We start from the raw sequence: 21,756 nt of genomic DNA on the forward strand, positions 1-21,756 counted from the left end.
TTTTTTGAGATGGAGTTTCACTCTTGTTACCCAGTCTGGAGTGCAATGGCGCGATCTCGGCTTACCACAACCTCCACCTCCTGGGTTCAGGCAATTCTCCTGCCTCAGCCTCCTGAGTAGCTGGGATTACAGGCACGCGCTACCATGCCCAGGTGATTTTTTGCATTTTTAGTAAAGATGGGGTTTCACCATGTTGACCAGGATGGTCTCGATCTCTTGACCTCATGATCTACCTGCCTCGGCCTCCCAAAGTGCTGTTTTTCTTTAGAGACACGGTGTCTTCTGTCACTCAGTCTGGAGTGCAGTGGTCTGATCATAGCTCACTGCAACCTTGACCTCCTAGGCTCAAGCAATCCTCCCACCTCAGCCTTCTAAGTAGCTGAGATTACAAGAGTGTGCTGCCACGCCCAGCTAATTTTTCTTTTTTAATTTTTTTGTAAACATGGAGTCTTGCTATGTTGCCCAGATTGGTCTTGAATTCCTGGGTTTAACCGACCTCCTGCCTTGGCCTCCCGAAGTGCTGGGATTACAGGCATGAGCCACTATGGCTGGTCTCATGTATTTGTTTAATGTTATACTCTACAAGAATGTGAGTTCTATGAGGGCACAGAACACGGCATCTTGTCTACTATTTCATCCCAGTGTCCATCACCAGGCCTAGGGTTTACTATCCTACAGCTTCACCATGTACCAGGAGCCACTCTCAGCAATTTCTAAATATTAACTTGCTTAATCCTTACAACCATCTTTTTAAGTAGATACAAGTACTACTATTAAACCCATTTTACAGAAGAAAACGAAAACATAAAAGATTAATGAGGTTTCCCAGGCTTAAAGAACTAGGTAGTGTTTCTAGAATTTAAACCCAGACAGTCTGGGTTCAGAGTCTATCCTCCCTCCCAAAGGCCAACTATTGCTAAAATATCTTATTTCAAACAGAGATATGTGAGCTCACCCTACTTTTTCCATTTGCTTGGCTAATACCACTAAAAAAAAAAAAAAAAAATCACTGTGAAAATAGAGAAAGGTTCTCAGTTCAGCTTGCCACTGTGGTGGGAGGGATACAAGCAAGTCCATTTACACAGTCACTAGGGGAAAATGAGAGCAAGGGCAAGCTGGAAAAAATAGAAAGGAAGTTGAGCAAGATCCTGAAATCACTGATAATGGCTCTGAATTAAGGAAGTCCTAGAAGCTCCACATTGGAGATGAAATGGAACAATCCAGCAGCTTGCTGAATGAGAGCCAGAGTACAGGATTAAATATCAAGAGAGAGTATCTGATGTCACAGTTGTAAAACTGACTACCCAGACGTTAAAAGCTGTTTTCATGAACTTGAATGCAGTCAGTAAAAGACTCCAAATGATGCTCTGTATAAATCAGATAAATGCAAGAACATTCATTTTAAAAATGGGGGAGAGCAAAAAAGAGTTCAAATAGTACAAGAGGGATGCTTCCTTTTCTTTCCACCTGTGATTCTTATCCAAACCTTCAGCCTTTTCCAACTTAGGAGTATATTAGGAAAATATTTATTCTTACTCTAGGCTAGAGGTAAATTGATTTTGTTTTTAAGTAAAGTGAAATGAGATATTTAACAGAAAGTACCTCGGTAAATTCTACACAAATATCTTCAATTAACAAATACTTATCACATACAATGTGCCTACCACTTCTGCTGGGAACAACATGACAAAGAACACACTGTGTTTCCCTTGTGGAGTCTAAGTGGAAACATTTGTAAAGTCACGAGCATAGTGCAAAGAGAGGCACAGAATAGACTGCAGTCCATGGCTTGGAGAGAAGAGGGCAGGCTTTAAGGAAAAAATGGCAAAAGGCCTGGATCTGGAAGGATGAATGGTGGTTTATCATGTCTAAAAGGGGGGAATGATATAACAGGGAGAGGGAAGAAGATAGACAGGGGTAATTTGAGTGTGACGAACATGGCTCAGGGACTGCATGGTGGTTCACACCTGTAATCCCAGCACTTTGGGAGACTGAGGTAGGCAGATCACGTGGTCAGGAGTTCATGACCAGCCTGGCCAACATCGTGAAACGCTGTCTTTACTAAAAATACAAAAAATTAGCTGGGCGTGGTGGAGGGCGCCTGTAATCCCAACTACTCAGGAGGCTGAGGTAGGAGAATCGCCTGAACCTGGGAGACAGAGGTTGCAGTAAGTGGAGATCACGCCGCTGCACTCTAGCCTGTGTGACAGTGCAAGACTCCATCTTAAAAAAACAAACAAACAAAAAAACAAAACACGGCTCAGTTGGGGAACTAAAATGAGTTCACAAAATCTGAAGATTAGATGTCATTAGAGAAATAAATTGAAAATAAATTAGTTGTAAGCTGGAAATAAATCCTGGACATCATGGTAGTCATAACAAGAAAGTGGAAGTATATTTTGTAAGTGGTGAGAATTTATCAAAGGATTCTAAATAGAGATTGAAACTAAAATATAATTCAGTTAGCAAGCAGGAGAGTATGAAACTGGAGCCAGGGAAGCCAGTACTGTTGTTCCACTCCAGGCCAGAAATGACTTGAACATGAACAAAAGCAGTAGTTATTAATTCATTTATTGATCCATTCAAAATATTGAATGCTTCTTATATGCAACCATTCTAGGCTTGAGGATGCAACAATAAATAATAAAGACAAAATCTTGTTTTCATGGAGGTTATAATAAATAAACAAACAAATTTTTGGTGGATATAAGTGCCATGAAGACAAATAGTATAAAATAAGAGCTAAGGAAGGAATGGAGATAAGAGAGAAGGTAATTTGAGCAGAGATGTGAAAGAAGCACACCAGCAAGCCATGAGGACACCTGAAGAGAAAGGTGTTATAGGCAGAGGCAACAGCAAATGCAAAGGCCAAGATATAGATGCTGGGTCAGCCCAATGTTTCCAAAGAACAGTAAGGAGGGCCTGTGACCAGAATCAGGTAGAGGGTGCTGATGAAGTCAAAGAGAGCAGGGTGGGAGGGTGAGGGCTGCAGGTTATGTGGGGTCTGTTAGATCATGATAAAACTGTTTTCCACTCTAAATGAGATGCACAGTCATTGGAAGGTTTGAGCAAATGCATTTTACAAATATATAATCTGACTTGGGTTCTACAAAGATTACTCTGCATGGCAAGCTTAGGAGAGACTGTTGGAGCAAAGACAGAAGGAGAGAGAGCAGCTAAGAAGGTATAGCAACATTCCAGGAGACTGAGATGAAGCTGTGGAGATATGAGAAGTGTTCAGACCCTGAACTTATTTTAATGTAGAACCAATTGAATTTGCTACTGGATTGGATGTAGGGTATGAGAAAATTAGAGAAATGAAGGTGACAATTAGAATTTAGAGATGGTGATATGTTTGAAAAACAGATAGAAGCAAAGGCAGGAATTACTGAGTGTGAGTGAAAGCTGCATGGTAAGCTGCTTAGAAAGACCTGGGTTTGGACCCTAGGATCTTTTTTTCTTTTTTGATACAGAGCCTTACTCTCTCACCCAAGCTGAAGTTCAGTGGCACAATCTTGGCTGACTACAACCTTGAACTCTAGAATCTTGGCTTGCCGTGAACTGTAGGCATGGCACTCAACTTCAGTGAACCTTGACTGCTTCATATACATGCAGATAACAGCTATATATTCCCAAGTTTTAGTAGAGATCAGAGAGAATATATGCAAACTGTGGATCTCTGTTTCTTTCCCATAGTAGGACCTTAACGAGGATAATGGCTATCATTCATGGCTTAGGGAAAAAGAGGTGTCCAACATGAGGCTCATACATGTGGTTTGGGTTATTTGGGGATGGTACAGTCCTCAGAAACATGAGAAATTAAAAGGATCATGTTGAGAGATTAAGAAAGCTGAGAGATCATGATTTCAGTTTGTAATACAAGAGAGATGTCCTATAGGCAGTTGAAAATATCTGCCTAGGGTTCAAAAGAGAGACCTGGGCAGGAGAAAGAATGATTTCAGTCATCACTATAGGTATGCTAGGCCATTTGCACAGCCTGCAATGACTGTACCTAATAGGTTAAACTAGACTGATGTGTCATTTGTGCAAAATTGTAAAAAACTGATTATCTCTATATATCAATGTATCAGTCTATCTATTTATCTATCTATCTATATTTGTCTATTTCATCATAGTTACTTAATTTGCCAACAAACTGAGTAACCATAATGAAATGGACAAATTTCTAGAAACACACAGCAATTACCAAAACTGACTCATGAAAAAAGTTGAAAAAATTAGAAGACCAATTAAGAGGCTAAATCAAATGAAAAGCATCCCAACAAGGAAAAGACCGGGATTAGGTGGCTTCACTGATAAATTCTACCAAACATTTAAAGAATAATAAACACCAATTATTCTCTAAGTCTTTCAAAAAGACAGAAGAGGAGGAATCATTCCCCAACTCATTCTGTAAGTGTAGCATTATCTTAATACCAAAGTCAAACAAAGATGCTATGAAAAAAGAAAACCACAAACCAAAATCTCTTATAAATCCAGATGCAAAAATCCTGAAACAAACAAACAAGCAAAATACTAACTAAATCTCCGAGCATCTTAAAAGGATTCTAAACCATGACCAACACTTAATCAAAGTAATACATCATACAAACACAACAAAGGGGAAAAGAACCATAATCATCTCAATTGACGCTGCAAAGGAATCTGAAAAACTCCAACATCCTCTCTTGATTAAAAAAAAAGGGCATTTATGAAAAACCTACCATATTCAATACTGAAAAATGCAGAGAATGGACCCTTTCCTTATCCCATACATAAAAATTAAATCAAAATCGATCAAAGACCTAAATATAAGAGCTAAAACTATAAGACTCTCAAAACAAAAACATAAACAAACAACAAAAACAAAACAAAATAAAACCAAGGTTATGAACAAAATCTTCATAACCTTGGATTTGGCAATGGATACTTAGAATAACACCAAAAGCATGATCAAATAGAGAAGAAAAAAATGCATGAAGGGAATTTCATCGACATTAAAAGGCCTAGGCATCCCAAGATATTATCAAAAAAGTGAAAAGGAAACCCACAGAATGGGAAAAGATTTGCGTATCATATATCTGATAACAGCCTAACATCCAAAATTTAAAACCTCTTATAACTCAACAACAAAAAGACAACACTATTTTAAAATGGGCAAAGGACTTGGAAAAACACTTCTTCGGAGGAGATATAGAAATGATCAGGAAGCATATGGAAAGATGCTCAACATCATTAGTCCTTTGGGGAATGTAAATCAAAACCATGGTCAGATACTTCACACCCACCAAGATGAATAATTAAATACAAAATAAGTGTGGCAAGAATGGGGAGAAATTGGAATCCTCGTGCATTGCTGGTGGAAATATAAAATGGTGTCACTCCTGTGGGAAACAGTATGTCAGTTCCCCAAAAAGTTAAACAGAATCACATATGCCTCTGCAATTCCATCCTAGGTATATATCCCAAATAATTTTTAAAAAGTACTCAAATACTTACATGCTCATGTTCACCACAGCACTGTTCACAGTAGTTATAAGGCAGAAAGAAGTGTCCGTCAACAGATAAATGGATACACAAATTGTGATATAAAAATATAATGGAATATCATCCAGCCATAAAAAAGAATGGCCTACTGATACATGAGACAGTGTGGATAAACCTTAAGAACATTTTGCTCAATAAAAGAAGCCAGTCATGAAAGGTCACATGTTGTATATTTCACTTATATGAAATATCTAGAATAGGTAAGTCTATAGAAGTGAAAGCAGATTGGTAGCTGCTAAGGGATGAGGGGAATGAGAAGTAAATGTTTATTGGGTATGAGTTTTATTTTGTGGCAATGAAAATATTTTTGAGTTAGAGAGGTGTTGCTTTTAAAACACAGTCAGTATACTAACTGTCACCAAACTGTTCATATTAAAATGGTTAATTTTATATCATGTAAATTTCACCTTAATTTTAAAAAATGCATCACCTTGGTAGGGTGACAGGGTAGAGAACACACATACTAGAGACTGGATATAGTATGAAACAGTGGAGGTCTGAGCTATGTGTTACAAGTAGAAATGAAAACTAAGAGGAATAAATGAATGTGAGAGGTCTTTAAGAGGGAGACAGATTGAAGTGGGATGGGAAAGGGTGACTTCTATCCACAATGGTTAGGAGGACAAGATTTTGGAGCAAAGACAGACAGTTCTCTACTGAGCAGGCTGCATTTCAGGAATGTTTAGGAGGCATTTAGAAATATGGATCTCTACTCAACAGATCAGTATGGGCTGCCAATGAAGACTTTGGAGTTTTAAACACCTTATAGAAATAAATGGGACAGAAGCAGATAGAAAAAAGTCATAGTGTAACATTACAGCTTTAAAAAATGTAACATGATGGTTCAATTTACCTAAGGAAATATTCAACAAAAGCATTCAGCATAGACAAAAAGATGGGTTAAATGTGATGGTAGAAAGATGTCCATATGCAGTTAGTATTTAATTTCAGGGCCATATCAGTTATCTGTGTGGCAGTGCAATTAAACCATCTAAGTAGGTTTTGCCTTTATGAAAATGCTTCCAATAAAAGCAGCAATTAATTAAACTAACTGAAATCACTGAACTACGGCTGTAGCTCTATTCAGTATAGCCCTTTATATGTGTGTGTTTCTTTCTCTACAACTGTTTCTTTTCTTTAAAAAGTGCAGTTAATAAAGGTATTTTTATCAGTATGCCTGCTGGGAATACATGGTTGCCTTAACCTTACCACTGAAGTTTCATGAAAGGACAAGGAAAACATCTTGTGTTTGTGAGCTTCCCTTCATACGGATTGCTTACCCTATGCTTTACCCACTGGGACATGCTGATGGAACTAAGTTCTGGAATTTCCCTCAATGTTTAAACAGGATTCTGCTCTGTGCCATATCACAAAGTACAGCTTTAATGTTTTTTCTTACATTGATTCCCTAACATCTGTGTCCATTCTCTATCAACTGTCAGTCCTGCACAAAAGCACAGTGGCACTGTTGGTTGAGAAACTGGCTTTATTTCCTCTAAATTGATCAATGTTCAGATTAATTTTACTGACAACAATAGTATTTATTCCTTTCAGAAATAATGCATGATATGTCAAATATTTCCATTTCAATTCAAGTGTCGTAAGCAGAAAAGCTAGACACTAAGTAATAGCACTATTTAAGACAAAGGAGTTTATATGCATTTTGAAATTTTGTACATGTTTAGCTTTAACTAATTAAATAATATGTATGACCAGCCGAATCTCTGGTTTAATTATCATTATCCAGTAAAGAGCTGCCTCAAATCGTCATGCATTTTCACCTTAGAAGAATAACTCAATGGTATTAAAGCAGGATACAAGCATGCCTAAAAGAAAATCAGAATTTATTTGCTGCCAGCAAACCAAGATGAATAAAATGATTACAATGTGGTTACATGTATTGTGAAAGAAAAAGCTATAAATAGCATGAGACATTAACAGGCAAAGGCACATACCACCACTACAACACACATACACACACACACACACATACACACCCCTACTTCCTATTATTGAAAGACACTATGGGAGAAAAAAAAAAAAGAATCCAAACTCACATCACACTGAAAAGGCTTTTCTCCAGTGTGCGTCCTCTTGTGCTCATCCAGGCCTCGCTTCTGGCTGAAGGCCTTGCTGCACTCTGAGCACTTGTACGGCTTCTCCTGTAGTCAATGAAAAGATACCACCAAAAATGCCAGTGAATGAATGAATGCAGAGCCCTCTGTATTCAGATGTGTGTTATAGGGTCTACAGGACACGGCAGCAAATTCACAGGTATGCTGATATGATTTGGCTGTGTGCCACCCAAATTTCATCTTGAATTGTAGTTCTCAAAATCCCCATATGTCATGGGAGGGACCCAGTGGGAGGTAACTGAGTCATGGGGGTGGCTACTCTCAGGCTGTTCTTATGATAGTGAGTTCTCACAAGATCTGATGGTTTTATAAGGGGCTTTCCCCACTCTGCTCTGCACTTCCCTCTCCTGCTGCCATGTGAAGTTAGTTTCCCCTTCCATCATGACTGTAAGTTTCCTGAGGCCTCCCCAGCCATGCAGAAGTGAGTGTCAATTAAACCTCTTTCCTCTACAAATTCCTCAGCCTCATGTATTTATTCATAGTGGTGTGATAACAGACTAATACAGGTGCTATGAGATATTTTACATTTTCAGGGGAAATAGGAATAATCCACATCTGTTAGACACTGAAAATGACTAGCTTAAGGCAGTTCCATGTTTCAACATTGGATTGTGCTACATTTCTTCCAATGATGTCCTGTCTTTGCAATGCTGGATGCTGGGTGGTTGCTGTGACGTAACTGCTTAAAATCTTAGACCATTTCTTTTGGTCTATGGTTACCATAAAAGTCTACTGAGATCCTCAGGGCATCATGAATGAAGAAACTTTGAGAACCCTTGATCTAGATGGTACAAATTGTTTACTGTCTAAGAGAAATTCCTAGAAATAAAAACTTTAGAACTAAATTTCCTACATTTTGAGGGGTAACTTTAAAAATAAATCAACTATGATTTATGTATTTTCCTTTTTTTTCCTTTGAGATGGAGTCTCCTTCTGTCATCCAGGCTGGAGTGAAATGGCACAAACCCGGCTCACTGCAACTTCTGCCTCCCTGGTTCAAGCAATTCTCCTGCCTTAGCCTCCCAAGTAGCTAGGATTCCAGGTGTCTGCTGCCATGCCCAGCGATTTTTTTTTTTTTTTTGTATTTTTAGTAGAGATGGGGTTTCACCATGTTGACCAGGCTGGTCCAAACTCCTGACCTCACGTGATCCACCTGCTTTGGCCTCCCAAAGTTCTGGGATTACAGGCATGAGCCACCATGCCTGGACAATTAATATATTTTCATTTCTATTACCTCATCTTTTTCCCAGGAGGATGTTCTTTTATAAAATCTAAATTACGTTTTTAATGAGTCATTTTTAATATAAAACAATAAGGTAAACTTAAGGCAAAGAAGTATCTCAAAAGAAAGAGAAAAAAATTTCAAATTCCCTAGCCATCTTTGATACCAGGAACTCAGTCATATCAACATCTTTTTAGCCTGGATTAATTGTGAAATAAATTGATTAATGTTATTCCATCCCAACAGCTTGCAAGTTACTACTTAGTGCATCATTAAAAAGTTTTGTTCGAATTTAAGTAAATTTGCAGTGAGGTTTTTATCAAATATATTTTCAAAATATTGCTATCAACATTTTTGGGCTAGGCACTATGGCTAACGCCTGTAATCCCAGCACTTTGGGAAGCTGAGGTGAATGGATCACCTGAGGTCAGGAGTTTGAGACCCACGTGGCCAATATGGTGAAACCCCGTCTCGACTAAAAATACAAAAATTAACTGTGTATGGTGGTGGGCGCCTGTAATCCTAGGTACTCGGGAGACTGAGGCAGGATAATCGTTTGAACCCAGGAGTGGAGGTTGCAGTGATCCGAGATCGCTCCATTGCACTCCAGCCTGGGTGACAAGAGTGAAACAGCCTCTCAAAAAGAAAAAAAAAAGACCACACTTTTGAATTGAGATAGTATATGCATGTTTCTTGTTAACAAGTTGTATTTATATTTTCTCCCTAGTATCAAAATATCTATAATTTTTTTTGCAGATTTGAAAAAAAACAGTATGTAAAGAACCAGACAGACATACATGTGTCACCAACTAACCTAAGAAAGCCAACCTTCTCAATACAGGTGCAGCTCTCGATTGCCTTCTTCCCCACCACCTGCGGCACCCTCCCATCTCCTCAGGGATGATGGCTCTCTCAGATATGCTAGGTACCATTCCCATGCCTTTCTCTACGTTGTTACTACATATGTATGGGTGGAATCTTAGGATAGAGTATAATTTTGCCATTTTAAGTATGTAAATAGTATCACAGTGTATCCCGTTTTTCTGTGTTCTGTTGGGATGTACTTTATCATTGCTCAACATTAGCTTCACAGGCTTCTAGTCCTCGCTTTCATTTTTGTGAACACATGTAGCTCATATTTACTAACTTTCAGTGTTGTGCCATATTGCATTCAATAGCTGTATACCACAGTTTATTTATATACATTCTCCAATGATGGCCAGCTAAGTTATTCCTAGTTGTTTACTCTTATAAATAATGTTGCTCTGAAAAATCTTGTACACTTGAATGTAGGTGAAAGCAGCTCTCTAGGGGATGTGTGCCTAGAAGTGGGACTGCATCTTCAACTTTTCTACAAATGAACAAACAGCTCTGCAAAGTTAATACACCAAGTTAATAAACCATTTTATATTCCAATAATCAGTGTATTCTTGTGATTCGATCAGTTTATTTTAGATGTTTTAAGACTTTCATTAGGTACGTAAGTATATATAAATTTAAAACTATGTTATCGGAAAATAGAACCTTTTATCATCTTGACAGGACCGTCTCTATCTGTAATAATTCTTTTTTATCTTGAAACTAATGTGACTACAATATAGCTATAAAAGCTTTTTAAAATTAGTATTGGCCTGCTATATCCATCTTTTTGCTTTCAAACAGCCTATATCCTTATGTACGGGGAGTGACTTTTATAAAGAGTATATGACTAGATTTTTTTAACCCAAATGTTTTGTGATCCAAAGATTACTTTTTTCCTAAGATGGTAAGTTTTGCCTCTTTACAAATTTGTGATTACTGACATACTTAAATGTATTTCCAATATTTATTTTATGCACTACTATTATCCTTTTTTCAAGTTTTTCCAATATATTTTCTTACATGTTTTAGATCGATCCTTTCCCCTGGTATTACTTTAAAAGTTACTATCTCTTTCTATCCTTTAAATGGTTATGCTTAAAATATTTCATTTTGTATATTTAAAACTAAAGTTTATCCATATGCTTTCTCTCTTACTAATACATGTCCTATAGAATGATCCTCTTACACATTAGTGTGTAGCAGTATTTTATTTATATCTTGATTTTTAATGCTGGTCTTAGTTTGAGCTGCCATAACAAAACACCATAGACCGGGTGGCTATAAACAACAGACATTTATTTCTCACCATTCTGGAGGCTGGAAGTTTAAGATCAGGGTGTCAGCGTAGCCAGGTTCACGTGAGGGCCTTTTTCTGGGCTGCAAATTGCCTGTCCTCACATGGTGGAAGGAAAATACTCTGGCCTCTTCAGCTCCTTATAAGGGCACTAATCCCATTCATGACAGCTATACCCTCATGACCTTATCAGCTCCCAAAGGTCCCACCTCCAATATCATCACACTGATGGCTAGAATTTCAACATATGAATTTGGGGAGAATACAAATAGTCAGTCCATTGTAATACCTGATATGGAATCATTATTATTTTTATATAATCAATGTGATTTAGCTTTACACATGTTAACAATTTCTTAAGTTTTCAAGCTTTTTTTATGTATCTGATTTTCCAAGGATCTGTTGGTGGCAAATTATTTTTGAGTAAAAATGACTACTTTTCTCATTTCTTGTTGAACACAAGTCTACAAATCCAATGAGATATATATAAGAGACTCGTTTTACTCTTTGTATTTCTTAATCTCTCTTTACCACTTCCATCTCTTTGTGTTGTAGTCTAATTTCTCAAAATCAATTGATTTTAATAATCAGTTGATCAATTCTTTTTTCAGCTTGCTGTTTAATGGGACCTAAGGCTTTTCAGTTTTGTAATCATATTTTTAACTTCTAGAAGTTTTATGTGCTTATTTCCCAATTCCATTTATTTTTTGATTCAATCAAATTTTTTCTCATAAGCAACTCTTGTTATTTATGCCTATTTAAAAATATTCTGGGCATTTAGGTAATTTATTTTATCCGACAAAGCATTATCTTAAGAAAGATTTTTAGAAGTCTGGTTCTGCTTTCTGTGGTTTCTCCTGTCTCCTGCTTGTGGCTTTCGTTTCCTTGGGCGTCTCTGGGATTTGAAACCATGAGCACACGTTTGGTGGTCTTTATCTGTTAAAATCCTGTGACCCCTAGGTTGAGGGTAAGTCCCTCCAGACAGAATTTGTGTTTGCTTCTGCCAGGCACTCTGGGATGCTATCAATCAAAGACTGTTTTAAGTTGATTTATTGCCTTAGGGTTTTCTGGTGAGGCAGATATTGTAAGTCTGAACTCTACATTTGAGGGAAGGATTGAGGTTACAAACTCTAAGAAGAAAGCTTTCCCTAGCCAGCAATTACTCCAAAAGTTAAATGTCTCAAGCACCAGACTTTACCAAAGGTAGATTATGTCTAGTCCCCAAATTTATTTTGAGCATAGCCTTTCTAGAGTCCAAGCATTTCAGTGGTATGGGATTCCATCTTGCCCTATAATCTGAACATATAGTGGGTCATGTTTGCCCTGACACCATGAAAAACCAAGTCTTGAGAACACCAACACTGGCAAACACCCTTCAGGTGCTGTATCCTCAACTTGAACTTATCACTCACTTTTGGCTCCATTTTTGCTCACTGAATCCTGAGGGTTACCATTACTTTTTTATAAGAAGTTCAGATGTTTGTTGTTTGCTTTGCTTTATCCAGCATTAATAAGTGCTCTTTATAGGGCCTTTTTTTTTTCCTGGATATGAAGTGTCTACCATGTTGCCAGAAATAAAAGTAACTGTGTATAATTTTAAAGATGTAAAAAATATATGTTTAATGAGTCTTCACAGTCATTAGGAAAAATATTGAATTTTCTTTGCAGTCCAAAAAATATAATGTGCTTTCCCCTCTAGTCTGAATAAATATAATCTCTTTTCAAATATTGCATTATCTTTGGCAATTATTATTTCTTCAAATATTCTAAAATTTTTTAAAAACTTGAAAATGAAAAGGTAATTTTAAATATTTAGATCAGAATTTATTTGAAGTTGCTGGGATTTCTTATTAAGATCTTTATTATATCCAAATGTTCTACTTAAACTTTTATTTAAAAAAACATACAAATGCATTATTATGAAGTATATGAGAAGAAAAAAAAGCTTAATCCATATGCTCTATTTGTAAGACCAGAAGTTATGAACACATGAGGGGCACAGCACCATGGCAGCTGCCAATCACAGGTGAAGGTTTTGCAGAGAACATTCTAAGACAGGGCCAACTGCTAAAATGCCACTCTAAGAGCAAGGGGAGGTAACAGGGAAGAAAAGACAATGAAAATCAAGGCCTGAGCACCACAGATTAAGAACAACCCTTTTACTCCTTCCAGAATTTCCTCTTAGGAGACACTGTCTAGGTGAGTATCTTAAACATTGTCCCTACAGATGCTTAAAAGAATGGTTATCTGCTAGTGTACTGAGATTCTGGTGGGGGATGAGGGCTTTGTGACTATCACAAGAGGTTTAAAAATGCAAACATGTATTAATCATTGGCTTAACTGAATAAATAATGTGTCATACACGCATGCGCACACACACACGTTAACCACTCACAAATTGATACGTCTTTATGCTTATAGATGCTATTGCTGATTAATTTAATATACTTCACTTACAAATGTTGTTGAAATTATATTAACTTTCCTTATTTTCTCCTTCACAATATACTACAAGTACAACCACCATGTATTTATATGTGCATGTTGGCAGAAAAGTAAGGGATAAAATTTACACAGTTAGAAAGGTTCGTCCAATTCAAGAAGCTTGAAGAGGAACTCATTTGATTAAGTACTTTTCAATCTGCCAGCTCTTCTCTACCTAGAACAATTTAAAGCCAGGGAGTCCTTGGGGTTTTGCCCTAAGAAAAGCCCATGAAGGCCCCACGATCACATTTCTACGTCAGTCTGGCAAGAAAGTCTCTCTGTCTTAACTAAGTATATTAACAGGCAGCTGTGTTTTCCCTTCAAATGCCTCTCTTCTTCATCCCAGATCTTAAACGGAGCCCGCACTATTCCTGAAAATATCACAAGAAGAGATATAATTCCTAGCAGATACAAGTCAGACTGTCTATAGTGCTCCTTGGAGGAACTTCTAATGCCTACCATTGAAAAGGATTCCAATTTATAGTGAATGTTATCAAAGCAAGTTTTAAAGCCATCTCCAGTAAATGGCTCTTATACTAGAGGCAGAGCCAAGAGGTCGTAAGTCACTCACCTCTAAAGTTAAGGGAACCAAATAAACTGAAATAGGAGAAAATAAATGCATTTTCTTCCTCAAAGAGTAGACCCTCACATACCCCCTCCCTCACTAATTTGTTTTCATTACCCCTAATAAACTCTGTCAAAGAAGTACCAATCTGCACATGGTCAACAGTTAGACAGGAATAAGAGGCTGAGTGGTACAGGGGATGAGATTGGAGAGGCACTGACTTTTGTTCCTGTCCCTTTCTCTGAAAATCGTGAAAAAAAATTCTTCATTGCCTCTAGAGACTTCCTGAGTTGAATAGGTAGTATAAATTATACACTTTAACTCATTAGCTGAATTTAAGCAGAGAAAGAATGATTAGGTTCTTGATTAATTCTGTTTCTGAATGATTACACAGTTTAACTGACAAATAGCTTGTCCTTTGTCATCATAACTTGGGAATCATCACTAAATGGAGGCAATCTATTTGTCAGTTAAACTACGTAATGTATTAGAGGCAGAATTAATCAGGAGTCTCATCAGTCTAGCTTTAATCAGACAATACTTGGCAGAATTCATTCAAAAGGTAGGATTTATACACAGCTCTATGCCCTGCACCTTGTAATCTAGCTAATAAAAAGTCGTATTTTGTGTAGTTAATGCCCACCTATAAGAACAGTATCTTCAAATGTTAAATTTTTTGATAAGATAAACTGAATTAATAAATCTCAACATCATCTGAGAGGGTAATACAGAAACAAAGTTAAAATTTAGATAACCTTTGGAGAACTCTGAATGTGAAGTCCTTAGAAATAGAAATTGATTAGAAGCTTTTTTTTTAGTTGAGCTAAGAATTCCTGACCAAAAGGTTAAAGGAATGACCCCATCGCACAGGCTACCAATGATAAGCACGGGTCAGCCTTGGATCCCTGGATAGATCTATCCCAGGATGGATCCCGGGTGGATGATCCACACACAGTAGGTACATAATACAAAGATTTCCTGTATTTCGTGTCTATATTTTACATTAGACCACAATCAAATAAAATGGAAAATAAAACCAGGGAGCTCTTTCTCTTATAGTCAGAGGCCAAGGTAAAGGTGTCACAAAAATCATAGAATGATGCTTAATATGTTCTCTTTCATGACAGCCTGACTACTGAAATTGAGAAAGGAAAACTTATAAGCAAAGAAAAGAAAACAGGAAGACTGGTGAGCATGGTGAGGACTGTCAGCCTGTGGTCTTCTGAACATATATAACCACAGGTTTACTTAGGAGAAAGTTTAACTTGTGAGTGAAACACTAGCTATTCTGTGGTTATATCGCCTATGAAAACACTGGATGAACATGCCTCTTCTCTGTGTCTTGCTCAAAGCTGCAGCAAAGCCACAGTGCACACACTTAATGAAATAATTTCCATGTAAGCAACCTAGATTTCAAATAAAATTTAGAGAACCTTACCAAAGAGGAATCAGATGTAGAAGATGGTCTTTGTCTCGCTCTCTCTCTCACACACACACACAGAAAGATATTTTAGGATATAAAGGGTATGTATATCTTTTGTGCCAAATTAATATTGTTTGGTTACTTTTCTATTTTATAGCCATTAATGTTTATTAAAACTCAAAAAAATGATACATTTCACCACATGATTATTTCCTATTTTAAATTTAAAAGTAAATCTTAAAAATTCATAAGGCACCCTCACTAAGGAGAGACCTTGGGAACACCATATTATCAATATACACTCAGACCTTTCTGCAAAAGTGGATAGTTTTCATGCCTTTAATTTCATATTATGATTTTTTTGCCTTAACAAAAATGTTAAAACAAAGGTTCGGCTGAAAACAAAATAGTGTTTCATTTAAAAAAATCCATGAGGCATAGATTTGGTGTGAATGTCTTAAATATGAAATTTCTAGATAAAGTAAATTTTATAAATTCCTAGTTTCCCATTTTCTCAGCTGCTACAGCAGTGGCTGATCTGTCAGACATATTACAAACTGTGGCATAGATGAAATTAACAACTTGTAAACAAAAAAGCCTGTGTTATATTTTTTAAAAGATGTGGGGCAGGTTCACTTAACCCTCAAACTTCCTTTTCTGCAAAATGTCTCACTAATTTCCACTGTGTAATATAGAGCCTCAAGTGTGAGGAAAACCACAGACGGTCAGTTGTTGACTTTCCAGCCTGTACTCTAGCAAGAAACTATTTGCCAAACGTTCCTTAGACAAGGCACACAGCGCTTAAACTCCCCACTGCGGTCCAGAGCAAGGTTTCTGGATCTCAGCAAAAGGGCCAGATAATTCTTTGCTGCGAGGACTGTCCTGTGCACCCACTAGATGTCAGCAGTACACCCTTCCCCACTTCATCCTCCACCCGTTATGACAACCCAAAATATCTCCAGACATTGCCAAATGTCCCCTGAGGGCAAAACCATAGAAACACTATAGACAGTGTTTCTCAAACCATCTATAATGAAAGATTGTTCTTCCCAGTCTGTTGCAGAGTGATACTTTTATAAAAAAAATAAAAATGAATTACTAGAAAAATTATCATGTACTTGAGTGTCACAGCAATGCCAAAATGCTATGAGACTCCTAAATACTTCCTCATGATTTCTTTATTTATCACAGACCAGAAATAAAGAGTTTGTGGGTTGCCACTGGTCTGCAAGCCACACTTTTGAATAGCACTGGTCTAGGACAAAAATATCTTTGATATTAGGGTGCCCATAATTCAATTTTATCACCATCGAGATGAACAAATTCTGCAATAGACCTTATATAAAGATATCTATCATCATAATTATACTTACACCTTGAATTACATATAATTTTAATTTTACATATAAAAATTCAAGTTTTATGGCTGGGGTAGTGAGGAGGTTATAAATGGAAAAAGAATACTTCTTGAACTTGGCTGAGGATACATGGGGATTCATTATCCTATTCTCTGTTTTTGTAGATTTCACATTTTTCTTCTAAAAAGTTAAATTTGTTTTTTTTAAAAACTGTTTTCATGCTATTCTAAAACTTAAAATATCACCATTATCCTTCTGCATCAGGGGTCCTGTCTTTATCTAGGGAAACTATTTTTGATATCAGGAAGATCAATAGTGTAAACATTAAACCATCTCAGAAGTCATAAACTGTGCCTTCCATGCCTGCTGTGAAACAACCTAGTGCTCCAGGGACCGGTCCTGCTGTGAGCCACAAAAGCTCAAATTGGTGAGCAGTAGATTCACAAAACCTGGCCCTTCTCTCCTCAACACCAGCATGGCCAAGCTGTTCACATGTGTCTGGAGTAAGGGGCTTCTTGCACTCTTATATGAGAGGTTATGTATATAACTGGGCCAGCAGTTATACTTCATGTGGAAATTCCCACAACAGATCCTCCAAGAATAAAAGAGAGCAACAGACAGGGACCTTTGGTGGCCCTGACCACTGATCAGAGAGAGATGAGCCTTGATGTGTGCTCCTCAACATGGCAGAGGCTGTGAAACCCATGCTGCATTTTCAGAGTCCTCCATTTTCCTAGGAATCAGGTAAGATTAGTAGTCTTCCCTTAGTATAATGGGCTTTGAGACCAAAAGATGACTACCCACTTCTATAAACCAAATTCTCAACAGAATCACAGGTGAAATTTAGAGGAGGGTTTGCAAGTGTGGCCCCATGGGGGAACAGAGCTACAGCCCACAGTACAGCATGCCATATATCCAGCAGTTCCTCTTAATGGCCCCCTTTCTGAAAGTGCATGTGCCACCAGCTGCATACAATCAAAATGCATTGAGTTTCCCTCTAACAAGCAGCCTTGCATAGAAAACTTCTTTTACAGATGTTTATAGCTTTTGTGGCTTTTTATTCACCATCTTATTTTTATAGCCAGTGTGATCTTTCAACATATGACAAAACAGAACCAGGGCCTAGTAAACAATGCACCTAAAAATTATAACTCTTAGGAAGCTAGGAGAATATTTAAAACAGGTTTCTATATAACACATCCATAATTGGTTTTGCATTGTAGCTAAGGAAAAACACACTTCTATAAATTAGGAAAATGAATTGCACAAACAACACATAGAAAACTAAAAATAAGCACAGTAAACAGGATATAATTTTTATATTAAAGTGCTGCATACAGACTTTAAATAGAAACAAGGAGGCACCTGGTCCCTTTTAACTTATCACTCTGATGCCCACAGAATAGTGCATGTAAATGAAATGGCTCGGCAGCCAGAAAATCCTATCACTTGCACAGAGGTGATAAAAGAGCTTTTCTGGCATAAAGCATGCAAAGAACCATCCAAACTAGCTAAAAAGCTTTGTTTTCCTGGAGCAGCAGGGGTGACTTGAACTAGTCCATTTGGAATCGTGAGACAAAACTGATGAAACTAAGCATTTCCCTAATATTCTCCTAACTTCTAGTCCAGTGGACTTCAACCCTGTGTGCACACTTAAACCACCTAGGGATCTTTTAAAAAACATTGATGCCTAGGGCCCACCCTCAGACAGCCTGATTTAACTAGTTTGGGCAGGGCCAGGCACTAGCTTTTTAAAAGCTCCCAAGGTGCCTCTAATGTGCAACCAGAATTTCTGAGAACTTCTGATTTAGTTCACCAACCTCTACCATAAGGATTATAATAATAAAAACAATGAAAAAACAGCAGAAGTAACAACTCCTACTCTTTCTACTACTACTGTTATTTATACACCTCTGCACTGCTGCCTACATTCACAAACTGCCCACCTTCTGCTGGCTAAGTGCGAGGAAATTTAGAGGCTTTTTTCCCATTTAGTATTAAGCAATGCTGCCAATTTGCTATGGTTATTCTCACTTTACAATGAAGAAACATTTGTTTAAAAATATGACCAAGGTCACTGTAAGGCAATGGCTATGCTTTGGTTAAGGATAGGCTGAGGTAAACATCCAGAATGACTCAGTGAGTCTGGAGCACAGGTGTATAACTCCACTTGTTATTACAGCCATGTAGCCATAACATGGGAAGGCCATCACTTGGCTCTAAGCCACTGCTCTCTGTAAAAGATATAATTGCCCCATTGACACTGTGCAGGCTTGGCTTAACATGGCTTAACATGGTGGGTGACCAGAGAAAGAGAGAGTGAGTCACAGCTGTCCCTCTTTGCAGAAGGACATAGGGGAGCCAGGACACAGCTTGGCCTGCTTGTGTCCAAAGAGAAAAAGAGTTAAGTTGTTGACTCTGACGGCGGGGAGAGTTGGCTGTGCAGCTCTGTATGGGAGCTGCTGGACTAGGCAGATGAGACAGGGCGAATAGTATGAGAAAGCTGTTGACAAGAGCTGCTGCTAAAGAAAACCATCTTTTACCTGCATACTATCCTCCGAGTGTTCTTTCTACTCATCCACCCACTCCCTCAAACCTCAGCATGGGTTAGAACCTGACCCTGGGCATGACATTTGGCGTAACTGGGAACCTGACAGTTATACAATCAGAGGGCAGAACAAAAAATAAGGCACTTGTAATCCCCGGCCTGTGTCTGGGGTTACTCTGCTTCCTACCTGAGCCTCTTCCCTGGTCTATATCACTGCTGGCAGAACCCTGATTCTATCTGGGTGTTACCTTCTGCCTGGTTAAGCAACCTGGAGGAGGACCCTCTCCAGCCCAGCCCCAGAGATTGTGGTTTCATGGTCTGAGCTATGGCCCGGGCTTTGGCAGTTTTAAAATATCCCCCAGTGATTCTAATTTGCAGACTCATTTGGGGACCGATAAGCTAACCCAGTATCAGCAATTCCATTTCCCTTGCAGTGATGGGTTTAGCTTAGAGCACGTGACCCAACTGTGGTTGCTGAGAAGGTAAGTCTATGGGAGATTCTCGAAAAGACCTCTTCTGCCTGTTGATGCAGACTGTGTTAGGAGAGGCTGTTGGAGCTGCTGCAGCCAAGTGCTGAGCACGCGAGGAGCTGGCTGAGGATGACAGCAGACATCAGAAAAACCAGGACTGCTAACGACCCTGTTAAGCTATTAACCAACCATGGATGGCCCTTCCTCTGAAGTTCTTATCATGTGATTTAATACAAATCCTGATCGTTTTAGGCCCTTTCAGTTGGGGTTTTGGTTAGCTTGGGATAAAAGTCATCCTATAGCCTAGATCTTTCCAATCATCACACTATATTCCAATAGCCCTATCCTGGTGACACAGAATAGCCCTATTCTAGCTCACTTTGAATAAAAAATTCAAAGTCAGTGGCTATTAAAAATGGTAATACACAACACAGCCTAAGAATCCCAGCTCTAAAAATGGTAACGGGTGTTCTTTTAGACAGCAACATTTTTCTTACACATATAAAGAGGGTTACAAAGGGAGCCGAAAATATATTTGCTGATAAGAATTCTGAGAACAATATACTGTGCATTGTAACAATGTCCTTTGTAATCCTTGAAAGAAAAGGAAAGCTGGTTAAGTGAAAGAATGTTATTACTTAAATTATCTAATTGGAAATTACTTCAGTCCCTGCATAATGACTAAGTGTTTAGATTTAAAAAAAAAAATCTTAGAAGAATCATATGAACAGGAAAATTTTGTTATAAGAAAAGTTATGCTCACCATCTTAAAAAATTATGAGGCAAACTTTGAAAAATCAATGCAAATTGTAATGAAAATATAAGGAAGTATAAAGGAAAGAAAAAGGAATACAAGAAAAGTAAATATGATAAAAAATATATGGAAAATATTAAAACATATATACACACACTTAGGCTGACAGATATATATAGTGTCTAAGGCAAAAATGTTGAGTTTCAAATAACATTCTGAACAGAAGTCAACTATGAAAACAATAAAATTTTCAGAGTTGGGAGAGCAGGTTTCTGATGTAACTGTCTTGTTCTCTTGTAATGTATCATCCTCGTTGCTTTTATCTTAAAAATTTGCTAATGAAAATCAAAGTAAGTCTTACAAATTTAAGATAGCTCAATTCTTTTTTTCATGTTGCTGGGAGTTTCCTTTACTAATAGAACATTTCTGACAAGTGTATAATAATCTCAGACCCAGTAATCTATCACCAAAGGAAAATTTAGGAAGAACAATATTAAAATACTTCCTCTAAAAAGGTCTTTTCCTATATTTGAACTAGTACTTTAAGCTTACATACCAATTAATTTAAGTGTTCCAAGCTCTATTTACAAAGGATCTGACAGCAATCAAGATAATTCCCATGATTAGATGATGTCATTGAGAGTAATTTCATCAGCAAAAGTCTCCATGGAATATTGGTCAAGACACTGTGTTAGAAACCAAGGGAAACACAAAAAGGTTTAAAATGTGGTCCTTATCCTCAAGAAGAGTACAACAAATTAGTTAAGAAAATCTTGGTGGGTGAAGTAGATGAATTTGAGTTGTACCTGTCCATCACCTTCAGCTTTTGTTGTTACACAATTTGAAGTATGGTATGCAGCAAATACCTACTATCCTTGTCGATTTTGGGGGATAATGCAGGAGTACAGAGAATGAAGTGAAATGAGAATTCAACATAGTCACAGACTCTTACATTTAAGAAGCAGATCCAGCCAGTTCACACAGAACTGAATTAATTCAACTTTCCCACTTCCAAAATGAACAAGAATGCTTTCTGACATATGTGATGGTGGCAAGTGTAATCCATCTTTGAATAAAACCATAAGGTTTATTCAG

General features: G+C 37.6%; 1 protein-coding gene across 4 annotated transcripts in view; it reads right to left on the bottom strand.

Annotated features, from left to right (window-relative positions):
* The window catches only part of PRDM5 (PR/SET domain 5), a 220,907-nt gene that overhangs the window by 8,093 nt on the left and 191,058 nt on the right, over window positions 1-21,756 (bottom strand). For 3 of the 4 annotated variants that reach the window (XM_017497574.2, XM_017497573.2, XM_037727504.1), the window contains one exon: window positions 7,605-7,709. In XM_017497574.2, coding sequence (XP_017353063.1) covers window positions 7,605-7,709 — 105 coding nt within the window. Of the gene's footprint in view, window positions 1-7,604; window positions 7,710-21,756 lie in introns of those variants that run through there. The other variant, XM_017497576.2, reaches the window with a different exon arrangement.

The sequence above is a fragment of the Cebus imitator genome, unplaced genomic scaffold (genome assembly GCF_001604975.1).
Source record: "Cebus imitator isolate Cc_AM_T3 unplaced genomic scaffold, Cebus_imitator-1.0 Scaffold233, whole genome shotgun sequence".
Classification (NCBI taxonomy): Eukaryota; Metazoa; Chordata; class Mammalia; order Primates; family Cebidae; genus Cebus; species Cebus imitator.